Consider the following 15,326-nt stretch of genomic DNA (forward strand, 5'->3'; position numbering starts at 1 on the left):
CGTTATCCCACTCCTTAAACTGCAACTGTATGGAGAGGGCAACATTGGCCTGTTGCACTGGGAGCCATGTATCTCTGTTCACTCCTTTCCATGTCCCTCCAGCTGTCTGTGACCCTCCATGCCAGAACAAGGGATCCTGCAGCCGACCCCAGCTCTGCATCTGCCGCTCGGGTTTCCAGGGCGCCCAATGTGAAGAGGTCGTTCCAGAACGAGTGTACCATCCTCCTGGCTCTGTGGCAGCCCTCCAGCCCCCAGCAGGCTCCCTGCCGAAGAGGGCTGGCAGTGCAGAGAGAGAAGGCTCACCCAGAGGGGCCCAGACACCTATCCTGCAGCAAGCACTAGCTGGGTAAGTCGCTCCGGTTACCAACAGGAACCAGATTCCCTTGACAAATGAAAATTAACCCCAGGGTTTGTGCTGTGCTGGGCCAGGCCCCAAGCTCTCATCCCCAGGCCCAGCCAGTGCCCTAAGGAATAGTGCTGTGCTTTGCCACGCAGAAGATCTAGCTTCCATCCAAGTCACAGGCTCTTCCTTGGACCTATTAGAGCTGCAGAGTACTGGTGCAGGGGCAGTTACCCTGAATCCACTCTAAAACAGAACTAGGTTTGTCCCCATCACTATCTCCTGGTCCCTGGGAACAAGTGCAACTGTGGGGAAGAGCCTGTGGTGGAGTGTTCACCCCACACTGGCCTAGGAAGGGTTAATGAGACTGAGAAGGAACCAGATAAGCAGATAGGCCACACCTGAGAGGAACTAGGTGGCCTAAGCAGCAAAGAGTCCTGTGGCATCTTATAGACGTATTGGAGCATGAGCTTTCGTGGGTGAATACCCACTTTGTCGGTGGCCTAAGTAGCCACAGACCGAGGAAGGAGCCCAGTGAGAAGGCACAGGCGGGGCTAGTATAAAGCCAGGAAATTGGCAGCAGAAAATGGGCTGCAATGAGGGAGCCTACAGCCACTCTGGTTGTTAATGAGGGAGGGAAGGAAAGCCAGGGGGAGAGCAGAAACCTCAGGAGATTGAGGCCCTGAAGAAGGGTTATCCAGAAGGGTGGTGGAGTGAAAGCCTGAGAGAGGTGGAGTAGGAAAAGGCTCAGGGAAGTGGTAGCAAGGTGGGACATTGCAGACCTTGACTGCTGATTAGAGGGTCCCTGAGCTGGAAGCTGGGCCCAGGTTCCCCTACCAGCCACTGGGGAAGTGGCACAGTCAGGGCAGTGGATTTGCAGCCTGCCTGGGACTGTTCATCCTGTGGGACTTTGATACTCCCATAAGGGGAAAGCACAAGTGACATGGCCAGATGGCCAAGCCATGAAGAGAGAGCACCCTGAGTCACAGAGAGAGAACGAGGTGGAAGGGTGCATGAGCGAGTGACAGAAGGGGGCATCAGACCTGGAAGGAACTAATCTTCAGGGCAGCCAGAAGGAGGCGCTTTAGTGGTGAATGTATCCCAGGACAGAGCCTCCTCAAGTTTTAATAGCGTTGTCCTTTGTCCAGTTCAGTAGCATCTTTAATGGTCTCAGCCAGGAGGACTGGCTGATGGGTTTTTGTGTGTCCAAGCAACACCCCTACGTAAGAATATTGGTTTGAGTTATTATTAGAATATTATTATATGCAGAGAAGAGCACAGGTACTTGGGATAGTATACAAATGTACACAGGTGTTTCCAAGGTGCCTATCATCATAGATCCTAGGAGCAAAGGGTTCATGTAACTGTTACACACTTATATTACACTACTATATATAGTTCTTGCATATGGTAGTGTAATATAGTAGGTGCGTGGGTATCTGGTGCAGGATTGTTATGCTTAGGTAACTCTGCAGCTTTTGTTTATTTGGTACTGTGTCTAAGAGAGACTAACCCCTTCTAGATTGAGTACTGTGTGGTAGGAGCTCGAGGTGGTTGTTGTTTCTTTGTTTTTGTGTGTTAAAAGTAGCTCATTGGCTATAGCCCAGCTCCCTCTAAGCCAAGCTATAATCTGTCCCATATCTCATATTTTGTAAGTCCCACTGTAAGTGTAGGCTTTTTCTCTTGTAAGCCTTAGGGTGATGATACACTTCCCAGCTACTACTGGGAATATTCAAAAAAAAGTATCACTTTGTTGTTTTGTACATTTGCAGAGTGGGGGTACCTCCTAGAGTAATGTAATGGGCGGGGGTTTTGCAGGATCCATATTAGTGTTCTTCTGTAAGTGTTTATTGGATGTCTGAGCAAAGTGCTTGGCTTTGTGTCCAGCTCCAGAAAGCATGCCTGCATCCTACCTGTGTCCTATCCAGCGGGTGAGCTGGCGAAATTCATTTTGTTGGAGACTAGAACTGTGTGGTGTAGAAGCTATATATGTGATGTCCATGGGGTTTCTCTCTGTGATGGAGAGGAAGAGATGATGACCCTTTTGGGGAGGCCTGCCCAGAAGCCATCTTCTCTGGCACCCTGACATTCTGTTCCCTTTTCTCTTTGATGTGCTGTGGTTTTCTGGTTCAGTGCTACTCTTAGCTATGTAGGGAATGGCAATTTGTCCTTTAGATCTGCCTACTTTCCTGAGTCTGTGCAGTTTATCAGCAAAACTGGCAATAAACTGCTGTGTGCCTGCCCATTCTGGAGCAAAGGGAAAGGCCAAGCTGGAGACATTTCTAAACATCTAATCTTGGAAGGCTGTACTTTGGGGTGAGTTCAAATTATTTAAAGCTTGAAATGTTAAGGGAATTGTTCATGAGTCAGTTGAAGACTGCGTTTTCCATCTATCCTACTGCCTATGTAAAATAAGCACATGGCTGAAGTGTGTCTGGTGAAAGTCAAATTCAGGCAAGACAGAGATGATGCTGTAAGGAAGAGGGAGGAACACTAGTTAGGCCCCTATCATCACCCATCACAACAGAGGGTGTCCCAGTGCACAGAGGTCAGGACATGGCACAGCTGTAGTATCCTCTTGGATTCCTCCTCACTGATCCTGGATACCCAGAATGCTTTCTTTCAACTGCAGCAAGGCAGAAGACTGACAGATATGGAACCCGCCACAGTGTTCCTTCCAGGTTGGATTACTCTGGCAGTGAATACACAAGTCCTGACAAAACTACAGTGGGAGTAGAGTGCAGGAGCCAGCTTACTGAGCCACAAGTACATCACCCCTGTGCTCCACTTGACATTATTATCCATTGAACACTGAATAAATCTTTGAACAGAGCTACCTGAGACACCACATCTCCCTCGACGAATAGGACCTTCAATGACAAGAACAGTAGAGCTCTTCACATTGAATAAGACTTGTGAAAGCCACAGACAAAGGTGGTTGTCAAACTGCCTTCCTGGAAGGATTGGGATGATCAGGACCCTGGCGTCTTTCAGATCTGAATGCCAGACACATCTCCATGCATGGGTTTTCTCTCCGCAGTGAACCCCTTTTCTCCCCCCCCCCAATCATTCATCACTCTACTGGGACAGAAGGGGAGAGGGAGAACCACATGGCAATGAACCACCTGTTTATTTTTTTTGTAGGGCGCCCAGCTTTCCTAGCAATGAACATGATCTCAAACCCTGGATAGGGAGTTAGATAGGATGCAGGACTCTGCAGGCATTTACAGAATATTACTGTATCCAGACAGCCAGACATAGTGTCTATCAGAGTCTGTTTAGGTTTCTGAATGCCCAGCTGCCCTTCGCTGCTGCCAGTCCTCTGGCTGGTCCCAAGGAAATACAGCTCCCTTAGAATCCGAATCATTGCTGTCCTGATTTGGGGATGTGGAGGGCAGTTTGTTTCTGTGGAGGCTGCAGGATGACCCTTTCCCCAGCACTTTGAAGAGAGTATTTCATTCTTGTCACTATTATCACTTTCATGTATGTGCATCTTGTACAATTGATAGCTCAGTGGTGTGAGCATTAGCCTGCTAAACCCAGCGTTGCGAGTTCAATCCTTGAGGGTGCTATTTAGGAATCTGGGGCAAAAATTGGTCCTGCTAGTGAAGGCAGGGGGCTGGACTCGATAACCTTTCGAGGTCCCTTCCAGTTCTAGGAGACAGGTATATCTCATATTATTATAATTGCAATAGCTGGAGATTCACCTACGGCCAATACTGACTGGTACCTGCAGCTGGTTCTTCCTCCAGGGTGAGGCTCCCACCATTTCGCTGGGAGATTATTCCACCACCTGATGCATCTCCTTGCTAGGCAATATTAAATGGTACTGGTAGCAGTGTTCTGCCTACTGCAGGCTAGCTACAGCCAGGCATGTGGTCCTTGCATGTGCCATAGTCTGTATTGATGTTCAGTACTTGAACCTGGGGTCTTTCACAGAAGTCTAGTAAATGACTGATTTCAGGTGACTGTAAATGTTGTTATTGTGATGCAGCTTCCCAAGGCTGTAAAACTGACTCTAATACTGTGTGGAGCTTCCCAGGGTGGGCCTGTAACCCCAGAGAAGCTGAAGCAAATAAATCAACTGTTTGTTTAGCAAAGACAATTTCTGCTTATAGGGTGTTGATCATGTCCGGTGAGTTGAGCCACATCCCTCAGCAACTGGCTTGCCAGCACCCTTGGTTCAGAGAGAAGATATGGAAGAATATCTTAGGAGGGTCAGGAGCGAGGGACCACTGCTGGTTCCATTTCATAGATATTGTGAGGTGGCTCTGAGATTCAAAACACACTGTCAGTCCCAAAACTTCAAGCAAGAGCAGGAGTTTGTAAACTTTGAAGTCCCATCCTCACTACAGGAAATGCCAGAACACGAAACCAAACTTCAGACTGATTCTCACTGCAGGGTTTCCACTACTCTAAGATAAATTATTTGTATTTAGTAGTTGTATTACCGTAGTGCCTTGGAACCGCAGTCATGGACCAGGACCCCAGTGTGTTAGGTGCTGTACAAACACAGAACAGAAAGCTGATCCCTTCACCAAAGAGCTTGTGATCTAAATAGGGATGTGGCAAGCTTTGATTGCAAGGGTTTTTGAAGTGGTTCTTGACACGTATGTTGTTCAAAAACTATCTGCACCAAATATGCCCATTGTCACAAGAGGATGGGCTGGTTTTAGACCGTTTTCTGACCTCTCCCGCCACTAGCTGGCTGGGTTGCTGCTGCACTAACATGCTGGCTGTCAATGTAAGTCTGTAAGGAAAGAGTTTTCAGTTTCAATCTGGTGCTGCCTTGTTAGCAGTGTCCACGGTGTTCAGTGTGTTGTCTCCTCCTTCTGTGTGGCGAATCCTGCCCCTCTGCTGTGGCATACAGGAAGGGCTTTGCAAGGTACCCCAAGGAGAGGTCTCTGCTTACAGGGCAGATTCCCTCACAGGCCCCAGGAGGTGATTATAAATTCTGACTGGCTGTGTTACAGAGTTGAGAAGCAAGTGCCCCGCTATGTCTTTGGGCTGTACTGTGGGGGATTCCAGCTGTTATCCTAAAACAACTGGCTGGTGTTGAAATGAGGAGAGAAACCTCACTCACCACCAAGCCCATGGAGCTGGCGCTCGCAGCTTTTCCCACAGTCTCACTGCTGGTGCTGCCCGTTTCCTTTGCTGGTTACTTCAGCTTGACCTTGGATGTGCTTTAATTGTCTGCTCTGTACTGTTATCCTGGCCTCAGCTACTCTGCCATGGGAACGGCTCCGTTAAGGTTCCCTTCAGGACAAGCGCCAAACAGGTACAGAGCTTGATAAGGAGAGATGGCAAATTCCTTTTCACCAGGGCCTTTGGTAAAAGTTAGAGCCCAGTTGCTCCCAAGGGTGGTTATAGACCTGTCTGAGATGAATGTTGCTGACTGTGATCTAACTATGGGGATTAGCCTCACTTGCACATTCGGTCTCAGGTTAATGAGCCTGGGGGAGTTGTTGGAGGAGCCCATGTAGCCATGGCCCTGACACCCCCAGTTTGTGTGGGCTCCTGTTTCTGTGGTTTACTGCAGTGACTGATGCCAACAGCTGTCCTGGCAAAGAGCAAGGATGGAGTGGTGGAAACACTGTTTTCTGGGGATGGAAACCTGCCCTTCAGCTGCCTGTCCTCATGGACAAGCTCGTAGTGAACGTGCCCAGGCTGCTCATCACCTCATACCTCAAGGTCCTAGCATGGGAAATAGGTGCAGTGATTTATGGGGACCAGGCCTTAGCATGCGTCCCTATTGAGTGCTCCCTGAGAGAGGCTGGAAAACATGACCCCAACAGTTTTATTATTTATGTGTATTACCATAGACCCTAGGTGACCTAGTTCTGGACCAGGATCCCACTGTGCTAGGTGCTGTACAAACACAGAACAAAAAGACAGCCTGCCCCAGGCATTTCACAAGGTAAATATAAGACGAGAAATGGATACAGACTGAGGAGGTAGAACACTGTCTCATTGTTTCCTTATTGGTCAGCATAAGGCTGTGTACTGTCGCAGTTATACCCCCAGCCTCAATAAGAGGTAACTGTCCTGAACTGAGGGGATTAGAAACCCTTTGATATACAGAGAAAGGGTTTGGTAGGTCAGGTGTGTTCTGAGATGGGGTTTCCATCTGCTACTGGCAACCGTTGGAGATGGACTAAATGGACCAATGGGTTGGCCTAATATGGCAATCCTTGGTATTTCTCTGAGTGAGGTGAGGGTCCCAGGGAGACTGGGGTCCCAGTGATTGAGGGAAGTGGTATGTCAATGGTAATCCAAGGAATGACTCCTGGTGATAGCCATCTGCAACCTAGATTGGAGCCTGATTGACGAGGTAGAGCTGACATGAGCTGGGCAAAGGCTCCAATGACGTCATGAAGGCTGAGTCCTTGTTCCCAAAAGCCCCCTGTTGTGAACTGGAGACAGCAATGCTATCTAGGATAAAGGCTTTTCCCCTCTTCACTCTCACTGGCATCAAGTGTGTTTGGAGTTAAATTGTAAAATCATCTCCTAACTCCCATCCCTGGGACAAAATTGTGTCCACATCAGTGGTAATCATATTTACCCACATCTACTGCAGAGGGAAAGTTGCATATTGGCCTTAACCTTGAGTGTCCTCCTGTACTCCCTAGTGGAACCCACTCCTGCCCTGTTAGGACAATCTTCCACGGCTTTCACTGAATCCTTGGCTTCCCCACACTGCTTATTACTGTACTCCCTTCCCCTGGAGGCTAGGGGAGAGTCCATGCTCCATGTTTCTGCATGTCTGGTGTTCCCATACTTGAAGACACATGCTTCTGGGAGAAAGAGGTGGGTTTTGAATTCCTGGGCTGTCTTCAGGATTGGTGGGACCAGAGCCTCCATTCCCAAAATTCAGACTGGGAAAGAGTTGGCACTTTCCATGCCCCTTTATTACATGCCACGTTGGTAGAGATTCAGAGCTGGTAGTGGGCTGGAGGCAGCCACAGGAAGCTCGTCCTGTGCAGTGTGAGAGCTGGGAGGCATGGGGATGGCACCCTTTGGCGTGGCGAGTGCTAGAGACAGGGGCGGCTCTAGGATTTGCACCGCCCCAAGCAGGGCGGCACGCCATGGGGGGCGCTCTGGCGGTCGCCGGTCCCGCGGCTCCGGTGGACCTCCTGCAGACGTGCCTGCGGAGGGTCCGCTGGTCCCGCGGCTCTCCACCGGAGCCGCGGGACCAGCGGACCCTCTGCAGGCACGCCTGCAGGAGGTCCACCGGAGCTGCCTGACGCCCTCCTGCGGGACGCCGCCCCAAGCGCGTGCTTGGCGCACTGGGGTCTGGAGCCGGCCCTGGCTAGAGAGGCGTGTTCTGGGCTTGTCAGTGGTTGGGAAGTGTTGCCCTTCTGGCCTGGCCTAGCCACAGATCCTCTGCTGGCACCACGCTAGCCTGAATCCCTGCCCAGAGAGAAGGGAGGCCCTGACAGTCCATCGGGCCGGCAGAGCTGCACCTTGGCCCAGAAGTCAAACTAAATGGAAACAGTTCAGTTTTTCTACGTTTGAAGTAAACAAACAGGAATTCTTTGAATAAGAATGAGCTGCAGGGAATATAACCCCGGCCCTTCCCCCAGGAATGGCCTCTGCCCTGCAACCACCTGCATGTTAATTCGAGGACAGTGTGTGAAGAGGAGGCCCCCGTTGCTGGGACCGCAGGAAGTTGCTTCTGTGGGAATGCAGTGCATAAATCTGTATCCAGAATCTATCTGGTGGACTCCTGCTGCCCAGATGACACATGTGCTGGACTGTGGCTGTACAGCAAGCAAGGAAGGCTACTGGGACCTGCAGAGCAGTTTCCCAGCAGCCCAGGCCTGGGAAGAGGAAAGAGCTTTGTTTTAAGGTGCTTACACACTGCATGGACATCTTGCTGGGGCTGAACTGTGGAGACTAGAGAGCTGCCTGTGGGAGGACTTTGTTTCGACAAAGTGGTTGGTAGGAGAATGCTTGGTATTTCAGACTTCAAGGTGTGGAGAAGGGCTTACTCACAACACTCTCACTTCAGTGGCACCTCTTCTTGGCACTGCCTTCTCCTCAGCATTCACATGACACCTGAGGGGAAAGAGTAAAAGTTCTGCCACTACCTGTGCTCTCTGTGTTGGGGTTAGGAATACCAGCTGCAGGGAGCAAAATTTATGGTAGGATCTCAAATGAGGGGAGAAAGGTGAGGGCAGCGGGGATTGGTGGTTGGGGAATGTGTATTTTTCTCCCTCTAACAATTAATCAAAATAATCTGTGATTGTTAGGAAATTTTACCATAAGAACACAATAAACCTAGAGATGGGTTCCAATTCCGAAGGCAAACAAAGGGCTAGAACACTTATTTGAAAAGAAAACTTAGATTAGGTGGAGGGGAGCTTGCAACAATCTTCAGATTTCTCATGAAAATTACAGACCGTGGCTCAAGGGCGGCCTGTAATAACCAGAAATTTAGAATCCCATCTTGGTAAAAAGCATCAGCTGGGCCAGTTCTCATTGAGGACTAGCAGATAAGATGGCTGTCAAGTTTTGAGACCCAGCTGGCTTTAGAAGATGCCATTCCAAAAGAGAATTAGACCTTCGGGAAAGGTAAAATCCTCATTTTTTCAAAGTAATGTTTCTGAAAGCTTTTGTCCAGTTAACCCTGAATTTACACATTCAGGATTAGAATGGACGCTTTCTTACAACCTTAACTATGGTGTTGCCACTGCTAAGTGTCCATAACTATTTGTTAAATAATACAGCACGCACAGTGCCAGCTGGAATTTCTTATTTAGCCTTACAAATGGTGTACATATTGTACATGCCTCATGCTGTTCTGTTCACTTAAGGCTGTCACTCAGTTTAAGTTAATAAGAAATACTGTTTAGTAACACCAAACTAGCTTCTAAAAATGGGACCTTAACTTGGCCAAAAAGCCACTATATGCAAATGCTTTTCACATGCATGTTCTGCTGAAGGTTTCACACTCTGCTGGGTTCAAAACCAAAGCAGCATATTCACAACACCACACATACCCTGGAATTTGACCCTCAATTTACTGGGATAACTCATATGGGTCCAAGCCCCACTTCGCACCTGTGTGGCATGCTTATGCACAGTGCTTACACAACACCAATGTAGCTACAGTGGACATTTCCTTAATGCAGACAGGCCCTTCCTTATTCACAACTTTCTAGGGCACTTTCCTTTAGCAACAATTTTCCCGAGGCAGCTAAACATGTAAGTTTCTTGATCCAGAGCCATCTGCAAGTGGATATTTGAAACCTTGTTAAAACCATGAAACTAAAAAGCCAATGCCAGTCTAAATGGAATTATGTTAAAAAAGCAGTTCTACTTGGAGCAAAGAGAACTCTTGAGTCTCAGATCTCAGCCTCTCTCCGGTTTTGACACAGTTGAAAGCCTTTGGCAAGCAGGCTGGGAAGCCTATAGGAAAAACTAGAGCTGTCCAAGAGAAGTTTAAAAATACTGTTTTAAAATCACATGGCATGTAGCCCCCATCTCGGCACTATAGACAATCACTTGGCTTTCTAACATTTTAAAGCTGTCAGCACTCGTGAATTAAACTAAACTGAATTAAGGCCACTTTAATTCTGTTTAACAGCAACCACACAGGGACTGAATGGGATTTAACTAACCCACTTCACATTCATGCCCTTTAATTAATTTGGTTTAATTTTCCTGGATGTCCCTGTGTAGAAAAGCCCTAATCTACTTTTTCATTCTCGTTTTTCTAGCTGAAAGAAAAACTGTCATATTGTCATTTTAGACTCTGTATTGCAGAGCAGAGTGACACTGGAAATACAGCATGGGTATGCTATGTGAGGCTGTATTAACAAATCCGGTTCACAGCATATTTTATATATAGACTATTTGACACATTATAACAACACAGTTTTTATAGTAATTACAGATAAAAAAAACCCATATTAAAAAAACATTAAGGCCACAAGGTCAAGCAGTGAAAAGTTAGGAAATGCGGAAATGAAGGTTGTCTGTGCTATCTTAATTTGGCCTTTTTGTGTGTATGGCTCATAAACCCCTTTGAGAAAGCTTTGATAAGGAATAGTCAAAGCAGAGGGGAAGAGAAGGGACTGGGAAGTGGTAAGCAGAGGTAGAGTAGAGAGGGGAAGTAGAAGGAGGGAAGAAAAACTGGATTCATTCACAGTTCATTCTGAGAGACAATATTTCACATACAATTTCTTTTCAGATATTCCTCCCAAATTCCAAATTTTCCCTACTTTTTGGTTAAAAACTTGTTTAATAAAAAAAAGCTGCTTAAGCCAGATCAAAATGGGAGACTTTTGTTATTCCAAAAGGAGAGTTTCCACACACAGACTTGCACTGAAATAACAAACAGTGTGAATTAAAATCAATTTAGTTATTTCGGTGCAAGCTTGTGTGTAGAGCATGCATGAGGGACCCAGAGGGATTAGAAACGTAGGCAGGACATAAAAGGATGTGATTCAACCTGGGAAAATGTTATCTGTTATGGTTGGAGGGAAAAAAATCCCATAGCCTGAGTCTCAGTGGGAGAGAGAAAACTGGGAAAGAGAAAGGCCTGAGAGAGATGGAAGGATAGGAGCAGGCAGCAAGTTGGACAGGCAATGACAGTGTCATGTGACTGTATGAAAGGCCAAGCAGCTTTGGGCTTTGTAGGCAGAGGCATAGTGTCCTAGAGCCCCTCTGTCTGTGCACATGGAATATTGTGTTGAGTTTGGGGCACCTCCTTACCAGAAAGATACTGACAAATTGGGAGGAATGCAAAGAGCATTAAAATGAGCAAGGGGCTGGAGGGAGTTATGGGGAATGATCAATAGCGCAAAATCTGTGTAGCTGAGTTAAGGGATGGCCGTAGGGCATCGGGCGACATGCTAAGCATTTGTAAATAGCTGAGGGGAGTAACCACTGAGCACTAGATTGCCCCTAGCCCTGGCAGTGGTGCCTACTTATTGTCCAATTGCTAAGGGGCATTTACAACTCTTCCTGGTGGCTCTGAGCAGGGTTTGAAGGCATGGTGATGAAAACACCTGAGCCCTATCTACCCTGGAGCTAGCACACTGGAGCTGCACTGCAGGGAAATTACATGCCCAACTTTTGCAAGCATAGATGCAATCCTAGTGCTTGGTTCAGCTCCCTTCACCCTGGGTGATGCTGTTTCCAGCCCTGCGCTCCCTGCTGGTCCCTGAGATAAATATTGAGGGTCCCCTGGCAGGGAAAGGAGCAAGTGCAACTTTGTGATGCGGGAATCCTCTCCTTGGAGAAACTGCCCATTCCTTCAGCCAAGGGGTATCAGGTAGAATGCAAACAGACACGGATGTGTTCTTGGCCCAAACTCTGGCTCTAATCCCTCTGCTAATGAGTGACTGGAAGGATGGAGCTGGTGTTGATAACAGAGCAGAATCCCCCGGAAGCTTGTTCCCAGAATCCCAGCAATGCTGAGACTTGGAGACCTGAAAAGAACATAGGTGCGATTCCCCAGCACGGCTGTAATGGCCCATAAACCAAGGTTGGGGCAACAGCACATCAGGGAGAATAAGAGGAAATCTAATTAAAGCAGAGCTCATGGATCCAAAGGCCAGGTTCCCTCTGAGCTTCAAGCTGCAAATGAAACTCTATTGGGGAATGTCATTTTAAATTAAAACACCCAAAGTCCTCTTCAATCTGCAGCATTTTTAAGAAGATCAGGAGATTTCCCAGCATTTCTACTTTCTTAGATTCAGGGCAGAAGGGATGCCACTCCCCCCGCAACATGTTTGTGGAGCAGCAGCCTCCCTCTGCCCCTCCTGCAATTTGCAAATGGAGAGACTCAGCTCTCGGTCTCAGCTGTACCCAATGTAAATGGGGGAGGATGTTACTTATTTCTCTGCCTCCCAAGGGGGTGTGTGGGTGTGAAGATGAATCGGCTGATCTGTTTGTTCAGTGCTTTGAAGCTGGGGAGCCCAATGGAGGGGATGGGTGTTGCTAGCAAACAAGATGCAAATGTGACTAAATGTGCTTGTTTTGTCTCTGTGTGACATGGAGATGAGTGACCCTCTCCCGTGAACCCAACAGGAGCATTTCCTCTGGTTAAGGCCTCGCCTATGCAGTATGTTTTCAGCAGGGCAGGATTGGGTCCCCAGCCCACTGTCATCGGATCGTACTCTGGCAGCTGGGGTCTCTGGAATGGGATGGTCAGCCTGCTGTGTTTGTCTGCAGAAGGCCTGTGCGCGTTGGGTTCATGCGGTCTTTGCTTCCGTCATGTCTTTGTACTCAATCTGTTTCCTTTCTCCAGTGCCTGCCAGGTTGGGCCCCTTCTGCATGCTGCGCTGTGAAGTTTCTCATTAGGGCATGTGCTTGCTCAGAACTGTAGTCAGGAGCCATGCCTAGGCTTGGGGAGTTGAAAGTGCTGGCTTCACTAGGAGCCCACATTTGGCTTAGGCCTAGTGTTCTTTATGGAATATCAAGGGAGCCCAAGCTTTGCCCATCCAAGAGATGTGCTGGCATTGTAGCATAAACCAAGGGCCACTCTTAGACCTGGTTTACACAGTTTTTGTACCAGAATAACTATTTCAAATGGGGTGATTTATTTTTATCAAAGTAGTTATATGGGCACAACCCCTTGTGTGGACGCTGTTATATTGGTATAAAGATGCCTTATGCCAGTATAAATTATTCCCATTCCCCTATGGGGATAGCTATACTGGTATAAAACCTTTGTATCAGTATGACTGTGTCCACACTAGGGGGCTGTACTGCTTTAACTATGCCAGTGTAGCTAAAGCAGTACAGCTTGTGTGTGCAGACAAGCTCATAATATGCATGAAATGAAGCCAAACGGAGGAACTCATTATTAATGAATTCTGCAGCCTATGGGGACAACAGGTTCCAGCATGCAATGCCCCACCTGTAACTGAACGGCCTGGCCTGATGTCTCTACCAGCTCTGTACTGGAGCTGAGGATGGCTGAGGACTGTGTTGTGAACCCCGTTGGCAGCACTTGGACTAAACTTTGCCTGTTGGGTCAAGCAGATTTCAGATGTCCTTGTGTTTTTTCTTCAGGGGGGTCAGCGTTCTGCCCATCCTGTGGATCAGCCCCAATATCCAGTAGAACCAGTTTGAAACAAAGGCAAATCCTTCCTCCTGGCAGCAACAGCTCGGTGCCATGTTCTTGAATCCCCTTCCTGTGCCACCTTCATGCCATGCAAGTGTTGCTCCCCTACTGAGGAAGCTGGGTTTCTGCTATGGGATCAGCTTTTTTGCTCACTAGTGGAGCAGCCAGCCAGCCAGAGAACAAAGGAAACTTAGTCACAGGTTCTCTTTCTTCCTTTTCAGCCTGTGGGAGAAATATGTAGATTAGCAGGTTTTTGTTTGCTTGTTTATGTTTAGGCTTCACAGAATTTGATTTTTTAAAAATAATTTCAACAGATAATATCAATGTTTATTTCTAACCTTTTTTCTATTTTATCTATTTAAATTTTCACAGTTGCAGAAAATTATGGGGTGGAGGTCAGACAACAGAGCAGGTCACTCAATTATTTAATGACGATAGATATTGATTTCAAAAAGTAAAAGCTTTGTAACCATTAAAAACAAAATATCAACATCACATGTCAAAATATACAAAGTAAATAGCCTTCCATCAAACCCAATACGTTCTCACACAGGATTTCTCTCACTTTGTCGTGGGTCTGCAGCTGTGGGAGGAAGGCCATTTTATTTAGGGAGACATTTGTTGTTGCCTTCTTTGGTGCTTTTAGAGTGAGTGAGTGAGCTAGTGCCATTGTCAGCCATGGACAGGTCCCAGCAGTCATGGAACATAACGGTACAGCTATGCTGAGGTGTTTAATGGCTATTTTGCTTCAGTCTTCACTAAAAAGGTTAATGGTGACCAGATACTAAATGCAATTAATATTAACAACAAGGGGAAAGGAATGCAAACCAAAATCAGGAAGGAACACATTAAAGACAATTTAGATAAGTTAGACGTATTCAAATCAGCAAGGCCTGATTAAATAAGCAATCTCGAAACCATTAGCAACTATCTCTGAGAACTCCTGTAGGATAGGTGAGGTCCCAGAAGACTGGAGAAGGGGAAACATAGTGTCTATCTTTAAAAAGAGGAACAAAGAGGACCTGGGGAATTATAGACCAGTCAGCCTAACTTTGATACCTGGAAAGATACTGGAACAAATTATTAAACAATCAAGTTGTAAGCACCTGGAGGGATAACAAGGTGATAAGCAATAGCCAACATAGATTTGTCACAAACAAATCATGCCAAATCAACCTAATTTACTTCTTTGTCAGGGTTCCTAACCTAGTGAATGGGAGGGAAGCAGTAGTTGTAATATATCTTGATTTCAGTATGACTTTTGACACAGTCCCACATGACATTCTCATAAGCAAACTAGGAAAATGTGGTGCAGATGAAATTACTATAAGGTGTGCGCACAACTGGTTGAAAGACTGTACTCAGAGAGTAGTTATCAATGGTTTGCTGTCAGACTTGGGAGGTGTATCTGGGGGGGTCCTGCAGAGGTCAGTACTGGGCCTATTCAATATATTAATGATTTGGATGATAGAGTGGAGAGTGTGCTTATGAAATTTGCAGATGACACTAAGCTGAAAGAGGTTGCAAGCACTTTAGAGGACAGGATTAGAATTCAAAATGATCTTGACAAATTGGAGAATTGGTCTGAATTCAACAAGATTAAATTCAATAAAGACATTTGCAAAGTATTTCACTTAGGAAGGAAAAATAAAATGCACAGCTGCAAAATGGGAAATAACTAGCTAGGTGGTCATATTGTCATACTGCTTAAAGGGATCTGGGGGTTAGAGTGGATCACAAATTGAATATGAGTCAACAATATGATACAGTTGTGAAAGAGACTAATATCATTCTAGGGTGCATTAACAGGAGTGTTGTTTGTGGGAAGTGATTGTCCTGCTCTCCTTGGCACTGGTGAGGCCTCAGCTGGAGTACGGTGTCCAGTTCTGGGTGCCACAAATAAGAGAG

The 15,326-nt window shown here is 46.9% G+C and overlaps 1 protein-coding gene across 1 annotated transcript in view; it reads left to right on the forward strand.

The window, feature by feature from the left end:
• Positions 1 to 15,326, forward strand: part of LTBP2 (latent transforming growth factor beta binding protein 2) — a 119,369-nt gene that overhangs the window by 23,762 nt on the left and 80,281 nt on the right. The window contains exon 3 of the mRNA XM_045013823.1: positions 103 to 346. Coding sequence (XP_044869758.1) covers positions 103 to 346 — 244 coding nt within the window. The remainder of the gene's footprint in view (positions 1 to 102; positions 347 to 15,326) is intronic.

This window comes from Mauremys mutica, chromosome 4 (genome assembly GCF_020497125.1).
Source record: "Mauremys mutica isolate MM-2020 ecotype Southern chromosome 4, ASM2049712v1, whole genome shotgun sequence".
Taxonomy (NCBI): Eukaryota; Metazoa; Chordata; order Testudines; family Geoemydidae; genus Mauremys; species Mauremys mutica.